The 16039-nt window shown below is 34.9% G+C and overlaps 1 protein-coding gene across 2 annotated transcripts; it reads left to right on the top strand.

The window, feature by feature from the left end:
* Nucleotides 1-1980: 1980 nt before the first annotated feature.
* Nucleotides 1981-15760, top strand: LOC129000171 (ras-related protein Rab-40C-like). 2 transcript variants are annotated; one of them, XM_054427114.1, is made up of 5 exons: nucleotides 1981-2354; nucleotides 7859-8052; nucleotides 9355-9474; nucleotides 10818-10920; nucleotides 11600-15760. In XM_054427114.1, exons 1-5 carry the CDS (start codon nucleotides 2186-2188, stop codon nucleotides 11815-11817), a joined length of 804 nt encoding a protein of 267 aa, XP_054283089.1. In that variant the 5' UTR covers nucleotides 1981-2185; the 3' UTR covers nucleotides 11818-15760. The 2 variants fall into 2 exon arrangements, with proteins under 2 accessions (XP_054283089.1, XP_054283088.1); XM_054427113.1 differs by having other exon boundaries at nucleotides 1981-2360.
* Nucleotides 15761-16039: the final 279 nt, after the last annotated feature.

Genomic DNA, 16039 nt, shown 5'->3' with positions numbered 1-16039 from the left:
AGAGATTTGGTATGTGGGTACTGTTATCTCCAGAAGTTAAATTGTTAACAATTGCAATTACTTTCAAGCTGTAATTTTTAAAGCATTAGGGATTGTGCTTTTCTGTTCAGGGTGTAAAAGACTAGTATAACATACACATTTTCCACAAAAATTGTTTGATTCGTATTTTGTACAATACTCAGAATTTTCCGTTAGTTTGAAAAACCACCATAATATATATATATATATTTTATGGAAGAATTCCTAGAGATACTATGGATTAGTAGTACAGTACCTCACATACCAAATTTCCTCAAATTGGACCAACGTTGGAGTCTGTACACATACAGGGGTAGCGGAATTTTACCCCCAGAGAAAAACTTGTGTTTCAGCCAACGAGGGTAAAATTCCGCACCTGAACTTTTTGGGTCACACAACATGAATTAAATAATTTCACGGTTTTGAATTTTATTAGAACAAATCAAATAAAAAACAGGAGCATGGGTGCCCGCATGATTTCCCCAACTTGTAACTTATAATTTCCATTAGATTTGCATTGGGCGATCAGCTGATTTACTAATAATATTAGTTTGTACTTTATTATGAAATGGGCCCCAGGTGAGCAAAAGCCTTCAACTTGTTCAACAGGTGCGGGTGGCTGATTATATCAAATAATGCCTTGATGAAGTCCAGGTAAATTAGATACAATCCAGTTGATTTCCATTGGAAAATGCGGATAAGATACGACCAGTAAATACGGATAGGTTCGTAGTTGTTGATCTTCCTGGCTGGCTTGAAGCTGTTCAGTGATTATATAGTTCTTAATCCCAAAGGCAAGGACATTCTATCGAGGACCAAGCTCTCAAAAACCTTTGCTAGAGCTGGCTGAATGACGATCGGTCTGTAGTTTCTGGCGTCAGACAAATCACCTTTCTTATGAATTGGTACAACGAACCCCTCTTTCATATTTCGAGGAAATGTTCCCACTCGCAAAAATTTGTTGAAATAGGTAGAGAGTTATTATTGGAGCCAAGGGTTCAGCACAATAATTGAGCAGACTGGCTGGTATCGCATCTGGTCCAGCCCCCTTTTTAGGATCAAGATCCTTACGTTTTTTTCTCAATGTTGAATGCTGAAACAGTTATGCTTGCCAAATTGATTTCCATATTGTATGACTAGTCCGGGACTTCATTCACTGGTGGTCTTTATATGGAATAAAAAACTCAGCGAACATTTCACGAATATCGAGTGGATTAGTTGCGACTCTGTCGCCTAGATGAAGAATTTCCTGCGTTGAAGGCGACTTTCTTAGATTGCGAATATAGCTCCAAAAGACTGGGGTCACTGTCTAGACTCTCACCGATTCTATTATTGATGTAGTCGGAGTGGCACACTCTTCTTGCTAGCCTTTTGCACTGGCTTTGAATTTATCCAGGTCAGTAAGATTATGGAACTTCTTGAATTTCGTATGTACTTGTTTCTTTTTTGCTACAAGACATCTTAGCTCCCTAGTAAACAATGGAGGGAATGATGTCCGTCCCCGTCGTACCGGTCTTAATGGACAATTCAAGAAGATAGTTTTTTTTTTATTATTGTTGCTAAATTCAATAAACAATTCTTCAATGAAATCAATAGAAACTGTAGGGGGTAAGGCTGTTTTTGAACCCACTTATAAACTTCTTCAAGGTTGCACTTATATTTTAATTAAAACTTTGTTCAAGAATTTGTTTAAGGGAGACAATGTTTTTCTTGAAAGCGTTAACAACTAACTGTATTAATTCACTGAAATACAGTAGGTGATATCATTGATTATGCATCTCCCAAATGACATGAATAATCTATGATGATACGTGGAATGGAATTTGGTAAATAAAAGAACTTTATGACACTATCTGTGCTTGAAAATTCGTAGCAGCTGAAAATCACTAACCCAAACCAGGTGTTCGTTCTAGCAAAGCAAGTCAACAGTCAACCCAGCAGCCAGCAGGAGGAACCAAAATCAAAATAAAAATGGCTTCCTTTCGTGTGTTTGTCATAGTTTATTGTTAATCAATAAGTTGAACTATTGTGCACTTTTATGTTGTCGAGATGGTGTAGTTTTACCTTTGAGTTATTGTACCTTTATTATTGCAACATTTGATTGTATTTAATATTATTTTTAATACGTTTATTATGCGTACGAGAAATAAAAGTGTAAGCCTATGTTATGGCAACGGACGAAAGAATGCAACAGACTGTTTCATGTCAACAGAAACAATATGATTACTTGTTGAAATTTTTACTAGTAGGTGACAGTGACGTTGGAAAACAAGAAATATTAAGTGCTGAAGGACTTGAGGACGGTTCCTCCGAATCGCCCTTTTGTAGCGGGAGTGGTAGGTGTTAGTATCCTTTTCTCATTTGACGTCTCAGGCTACCCTGACTGTTGTAGTAGTTATAGTTGTAGTAGCCTATGTTAAGTTAGTTATGATAAGTTTTTATAATAGGCCTAAGTTTATGTACTTTCAAGCTAAGTTACTCCCATTTTTAATACTTTAATATACCTCCCTACTTAACTTAGAAATGGCGACCATACGAATGTAACAAGTATTTTAAGCCAAGTAGGGCCTAGGTATCAATGGAGACGAGTTTTGGATGAGTGGTGCGATCTTGTAGTCTTGTTAGTGACTAAGTCTGACATATTCCTTAGACACTGCTGTTAATTAACAGGCCATAACTTACAGCCAATGGCAACTAGGCCTAAGGGTCATTGTCAAATTAAGAGAAAAAACCAAGTCCGTAAAAAAAAATCTTTTATTTAGTTTTTTTTTTGTTTATTTGGCAAAAGTACATTGTAAAAATGGTTGAATAAAACATCTTGAGGTTAGCAGAGCTCAAATTTAATTTGTTATATTTTTTAACAATTTGTTTCGGCCAAGCTACATAAAAAACGTCAGTTTTGTCACGTTTTTCAAATATTTGCAAAAAAACCATATTTTATGAAATTATGAATTAGGCTATAACTACAGCTTAGTTAATGATATATAATTGTAATAAACCCATAAAATATTTTTTTTCTTCATTTTAGGGTAAGTTTAATAACAATATTGTATGTTTCCGGGAGAAATTGCCGAGAATCACAGCAAATTTTGTTAATAAAAGGTTTAAAAAAATTCATCTATTAATTCTTTGAGTACCTACCAATGATTTGTTTAACCTTTCCTTTAACACAATAATTGTTAAATGAAATTAAGTAAATTTTTACTCTTAAATTAAAATTCATTTTCCAAGCGTGACGAAACTGACATAGCGTCATGAAACTGATTTTACGTGACGAAACTGATTTTACTCCTAACCCTAAAAACAAACATCAAAATAAAATAACCGTAATTTAAGCTTATTTTAATTTGTAAGTAAACAAATAATAAACATAAACATTCAATCATATGATAGAACCAAAAATTAAATTTCATCAGACTAAACTTGGTTTAGTTCACATCTACGTAGTTTAAAGTCCTAGCGACAAGCCCGCTGACGTCACATCAGCTGACTATGCACAGCCCTTGTCTTTATCCTTACATCGTGGTCTAAACCTAGTGTGGCCTTGTCTAAACCCCCCTCTTCCAAAAATCCTGTTAAAATGTCGCGTTGGTCATCTGAATAGCTATTTTTCTTATGGAAATTCTGCAATAAATTAGATAATTTCTGTAATATTACATTATGTGATGTATTTTAAACTAATTCAGACTTACTGGAAGCAAGTACTAACGTTAATGTACTTATTATTTAACCAAAACTATCAGTTTCATTACGTTTTAATCAGTTTCGTCACGTTACATAACCTGACTAATAGGAAATCAGTTTCATCACGTAACAAAACTGATCGTAGCGAAACTGACGTTCTTTGCATTTAACTTCCACAACGCTCTAACCTAAATTGAATATGACAAACAAATCTTTGAGGTTATGTCCACTTTCATCGGTGTCTTCAACTATGGCTTTGTTAGATTCACAAATGTGATGATTATCTGAAATAATAAAGTAACGAAACTGATGCTTAATTAAGGTACTCGCCTAATTTTACTTGATTTTATCTAATTCACAGTATTATATTGCGAAAATTCATTTTAAAACTTGCACAGTATCAAACTTCTGCCGTTTCTCACACAAAGTAGGGGTTGATGGGAGTTTTTTGTTTTCGTCTGACTTTCTGGTGGCAATTTGTTGAACTGCTTGCAGACGAATTTGACATCAGGTGACACATCGATTTCAGTTATTTTGAATTAAATGCAAGGAGTTTATTAAAACTAGGTGTTGGTAAGGAACATAAGGGTAAATAAATTAACCCATTCATATGTATTACGTTTATTTTAAAAACATTTTTCTTCATTTAAACAATCTGAAAACCTAACATTGCCTGTCTGAGGACAGTGACGAAACTGATAAAACATATCTAATATATTTTTTTATTTATTTTGTACTTAATATCTAAACAAAATAAATACTCTATCACATATATCTGTTGATTTAACTTATAAAAAAATAGTTTTAGTGTAAATTTTACTTGTTATTACTTTTTTTCAAGACAAAGACTTAAATTCTCTCTCAATTTGACAATGACCCCTAAGGTACCTCAGTTAAGGCTAAGGATAGTGGAGTCCAAATCACATTTTTGCCAATGTAGGCCTAATTTACGAATTGGTCTAAGTATCAGGATAGTACTGCGGATAGTGGTAGGTAGTACTCACTAGTGCGGACGTTAATCCACACCAGGGAGTATTGCATCCGCAGATCATGCCTATATATATCCACAATTTGTGACCTAGTAACTGAGCAAGTTTCATCCTAGGCCTAGGCAGCATAGGCTTTGTTTATTATGTTTTTCCAAGTTTAGGCTAACTTAGGTCTAGGTCTACAAGTCAAAATTGGAATAGGCCTAACATCTTAAAGGAATGTGCTTAGCTAGGCTAGTTGTAAGGCCTAGGCCTACCTAACTTGTTCACTGTGTTAAGAGATCCTTAGGTCTTGTATCGTACCTAGCCCGTAGGCCTAGTTTGGGATCCATAATTTGGCTTTTCCCTTTAAGTTAGCCTATTTTCTTACAACACGGTTTCTTCCCTCGAGCACGGACTTGTAGTCCATTCGAGGGAATACTATTCTTACAATGATTATGTATTCTTGTACCGGTATAAGTAACTTACCTATTTCATGTTCTTAAATAAAGTGATTTTTTGATTAAAAGAAAAAACGATATTTCGTCGTAGGTAGGCCTAAGTTAGGCCTACAGTTATTGTAAACAAATTAAACTTGTACCGTAGGTATACAGAATGCATAGACTTATTTATTGATGAAACAACTATGTAGTAAAGATTAAATGAACCAGATAGGCTATATAGATCTTGTAACACACTGAAATAAGTTAATAGGCCTACACTTTTTCTTTATTACGATATGAGACCTGTGGATCTCGTATCAAAAATAGTTACCGTATTCTAAACGCCACATGAGACTACTGCAGGTGATTAGTACCTAAACTTAACAACTTGTCGAATGCGTGAATGAAAGGAAACCCAAGAATGAATGGAAGAACACAGAGAAAGAATAATGATGTTTTTTTTTAAGTTGTTATCTTTATGAGTTGGGATCTAATGTTTTATAGATTTACAAAATAATTGTTTTCAACTACGGGAACATCAATTTATGATTATCGACGTGCTTCTCTTCTGAAACAGCCCTACCGGATGCGTAGTAGGCCCTATAGGTCATGATCTCATATATCAAGAATGCGCAATTTGGTATTTTGATGTTTAAATGGTATGCAAATCATGGCATTAATTTGAATTTAAATGAATAACTTATTTCTTCTGGTCCCTAGTATTTCATATTTATTTATTTATTTATTTCCCAACGGTTTACACCAGTTTACAAGAATGTATACAATATTGAAAGATGGCAAAATATATCAAAAACATATCAAATCAATATCAAATAATTGTGGTTTCAAATGATATTTTTGATGATTTAAAGTTTGTAAGCGTGGAAACTGACAATCAAATGTCAAACCGGGCAAGGAATTCCCAAAAAACAACTTTGTATCATTGTCCTGTGATTGGAATCCCCCTTGCGAGCCTTTTGGAGAAGTGGTGCAAGTCTAAATATAGCTTCAAGGTCTCACCCACCTCTTCCCCCACTCCGCGCTCATTTCTAGGTCATTGCCAACCCCAAAATTATAACGTAGGCCCTACTTTCATTTGTATTTTATTATGCTGAAATCAGCCATAAGGAAACACATTGGTACTTTCCTGTTAAAGGGAACATTCATTATTATCGATGAATTTTTTCTCGATATATCGATATTAACAAATTGAAACATATCAGCTGACAACTACGATAAATATTGTTCAGTATCAACAAACAATTATGAAATGAAACTGTTTAAAAAAAATAACCTAATATAACTAACCAAACTTGCCGTGTAACATTTAAAATTTCTGTGTTTAACTTGCCTTTTCTGTTATCAAAAGGAATTTTTAAATAGTAGGCCTACAGCAAGTTTGGTTGGTTATGTTAGGTTAGCTTATAACAGTTTCATTTCATAATCCATATAATAGACTATTTTAGCCTAAACAAGATCAGTTGTCAATTTGTAATGGATCGGAAAACAAAAGTATCGATACATCGAAAAAAATCATCGATAATAATGAATGTTCCCTTTAACAGGAAAGTACCAACGCATTATTATGAAAAGTGATAATAGAAAGATAAAATATCTAGGTATTTCATTATGGTTACCTACTATTATTAGGTAGCCTACCGTTATTCGTAAATAGAAAACACATATTTTCATTTTTTTTTTGTAGGAAAAGAGTTACCGGTAATGCAAATAAATAATTAACTACACAACAGCTGTAGGCTAATGTTACGATCTGTTGGTCTTATAGGCTAGCTGTGCGATACAAAATCTCAGGGTCTCGTACAATTACGTCATATTTCATTCCTGGGCTGGCTGAAGGTTGTCAACATTGTACTAGTTCACATAAACAAACACAGAAAGCTCTCTCTCTCTCTCCTTTCTTTGTGAAGTTATGATGTGTAAACGATTACTGAGCAACGTAATTTCGGGGTCTCGTATCGCGTCTGGGCAACCATAGCGGTCGAGACCTATATACATCTCGTAACACACCATTTGAATAATGCACAAAAACATACAGCGCAGCAAACGTGTTAAGCGAATTCAAAATAGGCTAGCACACTGAACTTAAATCAGTTTTCTGCTAGGAAATGGGCATAATCTGGGATAAGTAAAATTAATTTCAAATTGTGTAAGCTGAGGCCTACTATGCTATGCAGTGGTTAATAAGTTGGTCTTATCTTTAAATCACATTCAATCTTATCCTTCATTGTGGGTGTAAACTCTGTTTACTTAAGCAATTTAGTTAGGCCTATTAAAATCATACTGGTACCTAACCTAATCCTGGAATAGTTTACACATCTGTGATGTAGCTTAAGTTAACTGAAAAGTTACTTAATTTTGATATCCGACTCCATATTATTAGGATTTTAAACATTGCATAAAAATATAGATTCGATGGTACTGTAAGCTTACTTTGCCTACCAAAATCCAAAATTCTAGGCCTAACATAATATGGATTGAATTTAACAATTGATTTAACTAACTTTTTAAAAAGTAATTACAGATTCGGATATCAAAGTTTTGCCCTTCACTCATATACTAACAGATTGTGAGTTCAACAGATCAATGATGAACCGGTGCTTAATTTGTTTCTCCTGGCTATTATTTGAACAAGTTAGACTTTAATGGAGTTGACTATTGCTGATTTAACTTAGCCTTAGTCCAATTCAGCATCCTAAACTGAAGTTAATCTGTTCATGTTTACAGCTTACAAGACCACAACGATCCTACTTGACGGCAAGCGAGTGAAGCTGCAGTTATGGGACACGTCGGGCCAAGGTCGGTTCTGTACGATCATACGGTCGTACTCTCGCGGCGCTCAGGGCATCCTCCTGGTCTACGACATCACCAACAAATGGTCCTTCGACGGACTGGACCGCTGGCTCAAGGAGGTGGAGAATGTGAGTTGACATCAATCAGTTTCCGATGACCATTTTTATCCAAGAAGAGATTTAGCTCCCCCAACAATCTGCCCCCACTTCCTCAGATCCTGTGTCTACTCTTCATTTAAACTCTTAGCGAATTTCCCATAGGAATTAAGCTATCTGATTTTTAGTATTAACATTAGTTTTTGGCCTCTTTTTGGATGAAAGAAACCCAAACATTTGCAGATTAGACCCACTTTTCCTTCAAGCTATATTGGTTTTATGATATGTTCATCCCCTCACCCTCTTTGTTAGGCTTACTGTAGGCCTACAGTCTATGTCAGACATCTAGATTTTGCTTCAGCAATCACATCAGGTGCTTGAAACAAATCTTTTGATTCCTTATTATGCTTGATTCTCTATTCTATTTTGGTCCCAAGATTTTCCTAAGTACTTTGTTTTTAAATGCTAGCAGCTTCTTCTCAGCACCTTTGTCTAGATTCCTGAGTTTCTAATAATGGTCTCATATGTGTAATACTTATGTGACTCATAACACAATAATCACAACCTCGTTATTGACTCATTTTTTTAGTCAATTGCTCTTTTAAACTACTGAACCAGAAACTAAATTTATATATTTAATTTGTCATGGGCCTACTCATTTCCTTTTGATTTTGACTAACAGGAAAATAATAACATATCTGTATCTAGGCCTATTTCATTTCTCTCATAGGCCTATCTAAATCGTCTGAATAGTTTGACAGCTAGATACAGATTAAAACAGTAAGTTATTTTTTATGGAGTGGTCTAATAGAACATTGATGCCAAAATAATCTGTTTCATATAAGTATCCAATGCATATAAAGGGTTTTATGATACTTTGAGATCCAAATTATTATATATCCTACTTATTTTCATCAATATAATAATTTGTAAGCCTTTGTAAGGATTTTGAGGTGGATAAATTTTAACAACAGATTTTCCGAATTGATGAAAATAGATAAAAATGCTCAAAAACACATAAATGTTTTGGACAAAAACACGTAAATGTTTTGAAGGTAGCTACAATATTTTTCTTTAGTAGTAAAGCTACTAGCACAGAAAATTCAATTTGTTCATTTACAGTGCATTTTCTTCAATGCAATTTTTCTTTGTAAAGTAAGCTGCTGTTAAACCTATCTGCCTCAAAATCCTCATCTAAAGAAAAAAAAGTTTAATAGCCTTCTTAATTTGAATTTTATTTTTGGCCTTCATTCACTTGAGGATATTGATATTGAATCCATTCACATTCAATCCAAATTTATAATGTTATAAATAACCAATGATTGAATGTTGCAGCATGCTCCTGGGGTTCCCAAGGTTCTGGTCGGCAACCGTCTGCATCTTGCGTTCAAGAGGCAAGTATGCACACGGGACGCAGAAACATATGCATCTCGCAACGGCATGGCTTTCTTCGAGGTGAGTTTGACAGAGGCAGACATTTCACTTTGATAGTTTTACTTAAATTTTAAATGGTATGCAAAAACTATTTAAATGGCTGTAATTTATGTTTTTGTACAAAATGTTAACATACAGCAATTGGTTTAATTACCTGCTTCTGTGTCCAAATTGTTGCTAGGGTTGCAACTAGTTTCAATCTCTACATCCATCCGGTTGTGTCACTCAATTCCCCGTTCCCGTTGTTACTGTCATAATCGTTTTAATGTGTAGTTTTAATGTTTGTCTTCATGTGTCTGTCTACAAGTTGAATGTGTTACTGATCAACGACCTTCTGGTGAAGCGGTTATGGCACCTTCAAAGCCTTAGGGGATGAGAAGTTGAAACTAGTTGCGGCACTACCAACTTACATTACCTACATATAAGCAGATGTTCAAACCTATTTAATGTAATCTGGAGGTTAACATAAAAAATGTTATCCTATAATCTGCTTTAAATTAAGTTAGTGTTAATTTCAAACAGTTCGACATATTTCTTGTTCAAAGGGGCTTTATGTTTCTGGTACTATCAAAAACATTATTTCAAATCTCCATAAGATTTGCTCAAGTGGGCTTAATCATGACGTATTTAATTATCTAAGATTTCTGCTAACACAGGGAACATTTCTTCCATCTAACTTTAAGGAACTTGTTCTTATAATATATTAATGGCACGATGAATTGACCTCAGGTTCGTCTTAGGAAAAAAACTAATCTAGGTTAGGTAACTTTTTTGCTGTCTAAACGATCCTTAGGTACAAGTACTACGATGGCGACTACAGCTGTTGTTTGCTTGTAGAAAAGTAGAACATCTTAAGCTTAAGAATGTCTTACTAATAATCCCTAGAGATGCGGCGATGTTGGAAGGTAAGTTGCGACTGGGTAGGGGTCAACGATGCCGACACGCGACAGTCGTGAATTACCTTTCATCGGCACCGCGTTTCGTATTCATTCAGTGTCAAAATTTACGAACTCCTCATGAGGGATTATTAGTAAGATATTCTTGACCTGAACATGTGCTATTTTTCTACAAGCACGAAACAGCTGTAGTTGTCATAGTACTGCTAGTACCTAAGGATTGTTTAGACAGCAAACAAGTAACCTAAACCTATTTTAGAATATTAAAGGATTTGAATATAGCTAAATATTCAGTCTAGGGAAGACTATTTTATATTTTTTTTTCGAAACAATCCATAAAAACCATTCAATCTAATACAACTTGCCCTTTCTACTAACTACAAAATACCCTTTATTGTAGACAAACCATAGCTTATTTTAAGGCCAACTATCACAGTTAGTTTGTTGTGATGATTCACCGTTTTGCAGGTCAGCCCATTGTGCGACTTCAACATTAGGGAGAGCTTCAGTGAGTTGTCCAGAAGGGCCTTGCAACGCAACGGTATGGAGAGGCTTTGGCGGTCCAACAAAGGTATGACTTATCACATACTGTGTTGATCCAATTCAATCAACATTAAATAAATTATTATAATAATTCTTGCTTCGTGCTGTAAGCATTCACGTTAGGAAGAATTAAACATGGGTTGTTTGGGTCGATAAAGGTTGTTATAAGGTTGATAACAAAATGTGTGCCTGTAGAGTGGCTTCCATCCGTACAAGGTCAGTTGGTGGACTGTAATGGCAAAGAAGTATTTCTTCTGTAGGCGTTCATTTCTTATTTGAGAGGTGGAAATTCTATGAAGGATTACCTAGGGTATCGGTATGTAGTTGTTTTAAGGAAAGGCTCTAGGCCAGGATTTTGATTAGTAGAGTAAAGAGATAGCACCTATCTTACTTTAGAAGAAGTACTGGTACAGGTAAACTATAGAGAACACATAAAACACACCCACACACACAACATTTATTTTGTCCCCGGACATTTTTAAGTGTAGACAAAGAGATTTCACTAAATTGTTGCTGTCATGGCTATTAAGAGTGAAATAAAAAAAAATGTAAAAAAAACGAGTGCAAGACTATATAAGCCTGGTTTGCCTTATAGAAGGCAATGGAATTCCTTTTATTCTTAGGACACTAGAAGTGAGTTGAACAATTATTCAAATTGTTAATGAGTAGCCAATTGTTGAAGAGTTACAATTAAACGTCTGTTACAGTGGTGAGTCTGCAGGAGTTGTGTTGCCGCAGTATTGTTGCACGCACCACGGTCTACGGCATAGACCAGCTCCCCCTCCCCACGACTATCAAGAATCACCTGCGGTCGTACGCGCTGACATCATTCACTACGATGCCGCCACGGTGCCGAGGAGACAAGCGACCACAACCCCCCACCCCTCCACACCCCACCCCGCGCCACTCTTGCTCTGTGTCGTGATACCCGCACCAGTGATGCCAACTGTGTAGGTTAAAATGTTTTTATACGAGATTTTCGCATTTAGATATCTGTAAAGAGTCTTCATCACTGCTCTGTTGTACTATTAGTTGGTGCTGAAAAGTACCCTCATCAGTCAAATAGTTTTTTTTAGCAACAAGGAGTTGGATACAACAATAAGTTTTTTGGAGAAAAAATCACTTGGCTAGGAATTAAGGAAGAAGGAATGGATGCACAACCTGAGAAAAGAGTTCCATGTGTCTAGTTCAAAGCACACAAAAAAATGTACAACACAATAAACTTTATTTTTGTACCTACATAAGATAGAAGTCTATACATTAGAAGGATAACAAATAGTTAAATGATTTTACACTTTTGAGTTTACCAACAATTTCAACCAGTCAACCAGTTTTCTAAAGAAATTAGATAATAATTTACTGTATAAGAAATCTGGGAGTCAGTACTTTGGTGACCTATTTTACAGGTAAAAAATACCCCCGCCTCAGCACACCTGTAGACTAAGAGAATTTCATTTACCTGATTTGATTTTCACTTAAATCTATTTAAGTGGCATTAGGTTTAATGGGTACCTAGGTTTGCTGCTACAGGGAGGGTAAAAAAGGGCGTTTTTTTTTAATATTAACAGCTTAGTATAAATTAAATTTGCCAAGTTTGATCAAAATATATCCATAAACAAGCAAACTAAAACAGTTTACTTATTCTCGGTTGACTGACTGGACCTATAGATTGCCCCCTCCCATCAATCAATCCATAGGTGAACTACAGGCTGGAAATGTCCAGTCTACTTTGGCCTGTTCATGCATTAGAGCACAACAAATATGTTAAGGTTGTTTGTAGTAGTAGATTTGTATAGCCTACTAAAATTCTCTTCAACATTTTCAAGATTAAAAAGTGTTTTCTCAACATTATTGTTGAAAAATTAAGTTTTCAATAGTCTCGTTCTAGTAGATTTTATTGTTATAATTTCCTTGTAATAGAAGGATTTAAGTCGATCAGAGTTGTGATGGAGACTCTTAACTAATATAGTTACATTGTGAAACTTAAGCATATTGTCAGAACTAGTTTTAACCCTAGAACTGGCAACCATGTCTCACAAATATGTTTTACCGTAACTATGTAAATGTGACTAGACCCAGCTGTCCTTAATCATCGGGCTTTCAATAAATGTCCTGACTAATGAAACAGCTGGTCTTAGTCAGTAACAAAGCTACACAAGGCATCACAATCCATTCTACACTCATCCTTCTCTCATATTTGGGTTAAAATATACACATAGGTGGCATCCCCATCTCAAATGAATATGAACATATTCAGTTAAAATCTTGCTACAAAATAGGTTCATTCGTGCAAGAGCTGATGAAATAAAACTGACACAGCTAATTGTAAACCTTTAGCAAGATATTTTTTTTTCAATATTTTATGTTCTATTGGCAGTTTGACCTACTTTATACCTACTTTTTGACCTACTTTACCAATGTGGCCACACAAACCTGAGGTTTACGGTCACACCAAGAGCTTTTCAAAACCTGTCTTCATTTTTCATCCCCTCTAGCTTCCACTAATGTCACTTTTCCAATATTTTATCATTTAGGCCTATTTTAGTAAAAAAAAAAATAAAGCAAAATAAGCCAACTGCTATGTTGTTCTGTAAACTAAAACAATTATTTCTCAAAACAAAGGAAACTACATGTTAACAAGCATTTCTTGGAGGTAGGCTATATCATAGACAAAAGAATTGAATTTAGACCAACAGCTGTGCTGCGGTTAGCATATATTCTGACGTCCACCGCTAGGAGTTTCGGCGCACACCGTTGCAGCGTCAAGTGCTAGTGAGCGTTACCATGCCAAGTTGGTAGTTGGAGCCAAGATTGCCAACTTCTGGAGAATTCCCCAGAATCCGGGGGGTAGGCGTTTGTTCCGTTATTTATTCATGTTTAAAAAATTTCCAGGGATAAAAAATGGGCTTTTTTGTTAAAATTACGGGATTTGAGAATTTTGTACTTCACCCATATTGAAAAGTGGGTCTGATACGTTGGTAGCCTTTTGTTTGCAAGGGTTGTAGTGCTGGTAGTAGACAGTGAGTAGACTAGGGCAGTAAATCAACGAACACTGAGCATGCTCTAGCGGCACATCGTGGAACCTTCCTTTGGCAGTCTATATTTATTTATGGCTATATTCTAAAGCTTAGTAGCTGAATTGTAGTCATAAATTATGGATATCTATAGGCATGATCAGTGGATGCAATACTCCCTGGTGTGAATTAACGTTCATACTAGTGAGTACTACTACTATCCGCAGTACTATCCTGATAATTAGAGCAATTTGTAAATTACTAGGCAAAAATGAGGTTCGGATTTCAATATAAACTGTAGGCCCCTTAGTTTAGTTGCCTTTGGCTGTATGGGCTATTAATTAACAGTTAGGAACATGTCAGCCTTAGTCACCAACAAGACTACGATATCGCACCACTCATCCTACACTCATCTCCATTCATAATTGCCTTAAAATACCTACCTTTGTACGGTCGCCATATCAGTCAAAAGTATTAAAGAATAACTACGATTTTGCAAATGAAAACATTAGACATTCTAGATACAGACCATAACACGGATACCTTCTTTACCGTTAAATTAATTGTTTTGGCCGTCTTGCTGAAGGAAAGCAGTTTTGCGAACAGTTCTAGGGTTTTAACTTGTCATTGCTAATATAGGTTGAACATATTTAAGACTATATATAACATTTAAGGAGAACAAACACTAAAGTCAAGGCCATAACGCTGGTGTGTACATAATCCAGGGACCTAGTCCTACTTCAACCTTTTCTACGTATTTTTTTTATTCTTCCTACCACTTAAAACTAATAAATGAAACAGGAGAACAGTACTTCACACCTTAAGTTGATATACAGTATGTATTTAACCTTATAAAAGTTAAACATTAAAATTGCCAACCTTTTTTATTTGGTATAGGAAGAACGATTTATTCGGATTTCCGAAGTTGAAGGAATTATCTGACAACTAGCTTCTCCCACAGGTTTTGCAACAGCTTTTACTTACACATTTTACTGATTGATAAAACTGTAAAGAATCTATGATACTTTCAAACATACTTGTTTCTTTGTGATAATAGTACAAATTAATGGGAAAGTTGAAAGCATTTTTTGTGCTGACAACTTAAGAATATAGATTTCAAATCAGTTATTACAATTACTTAACACTCTTAACAGTGATATTTAGCTTTTGTTCAGGTTGTAGATAAACAAATTGTTATTGTTTAGCACAAACAGTTTTCTCATGAATTTTTAAAACCCATTTACTTATTTAGTATTTTAACCAGCACAAAATGTGAGACTTCTGAAACTCGTCACAAAGTTTGGCATTGTAAATACGTTTGTAAACGTTTGTGTTGTTTTCTTGAGTTTATGTCCTGTCATGTCCTTAGTTTCTTACTCTATTGTACATTTTTTATATTCGTTGTAGTTTCGATTGTACATTTTTACATTTAGATTGTATTAGATTTGTATTTATTGTGTGGGAAAGTATTGAAGTGTTTCAAGATGTTGAAAGTTTGCAATACAATTCTTTTACAAATGACTGGCTCAAAAGGTATTTTGAAAGTGAAATCTCCCACAACATTTAAACATCTTGAGAAACTTCAGAGTGCCTTGTAAGGACTTTCTTCACTTAGGGACAGAAAAATGGCTCAAGCTTAATAATATCTAGTCACTGGTAAAGGTTAAATTACCTCAATGTTTATTGTTGATTGAGGAAGAGCATCGTCAGCCTAGAAAGTCCTTTACAATTGCAGAATGATAGGTTGTCTTATGATTGATGTCTAATCCATCCAAAAGGGCCGAATTGGTTGAATCTGTCCATTCGTCATATTTTAGCATTGTAATATCAAATAAAATTGTTGTAATTACGTAATGGTGAGTTCATTTTTGTAACCCTTAAAGTTTAAAAAAAGACCCTCAAAGCTTGTTAAACTTTATACAACCTTTTAATCCTAATTGCAATATCAACTTTTGAACCAGACATATCCCTTTATGAAGTTTTAAGTACGCATATATCAAAGTTAAGCAGCAATGTGATTTTAATTTGTAACACCACCAGTGTAAATGGTGAATCTAACCATGGCAACCTCTTGCAAATCAATGTTATTTCAGAATAAAATGATTTCCTCCTGATTGATTTTGCTTTCTATGA

The sequence above is a fragment of the Macrosteles quadrilineatus genome, unplaced genomic scaffold (genome assembly GCF_028750875.1).
Source record: "Macrosteles quadrilineatus isolate MER2022 unplaced genomic scaffold, UCM_ALF_1.0 Scaffold_8__2_contigs__length_117827958, whole genome shotgun sequence".
In the NCBI taxonomy this organism is placed as follows: domain Eukaryota; kingdom Metazoa; phylum Arthropoda; class Insecta; order Hemiptera; family Cicadellidae; genus Macrosteles; species Macrosteles quadrilineatus.
The sequence above is the reverse complement of the archived record's forward strand: the minus strand, read 5'-3'. Positions and strand labels throughout refer to the sequence as shown.

Excerpts from the sequence above, each read along its gene's own strand:
- LOC129000171 (XM_054427113.1), top strand. The coding sequence starts at position 2,186 with ATGGCAACGGACGAAAGAATGCAACAGACTGTTTCATGTCAACAGAAA. Across the intron at positions 8,053-9,354 it reads GGCTCAAGGAGGTGGAGAAT|CATGCTCCTGGGGTTCCCAA; the intron begins GTGAGTTGACAT and ends TGAATGTTGCAG. Across the intron at positions 10,921-11,599 it reads GCTTTGGCGGTCCAACAAAG|TGGTGAGTCTGCAGGAGTTG; the intron begins GTATGACTTATC and ends CGTCTGTTACAG.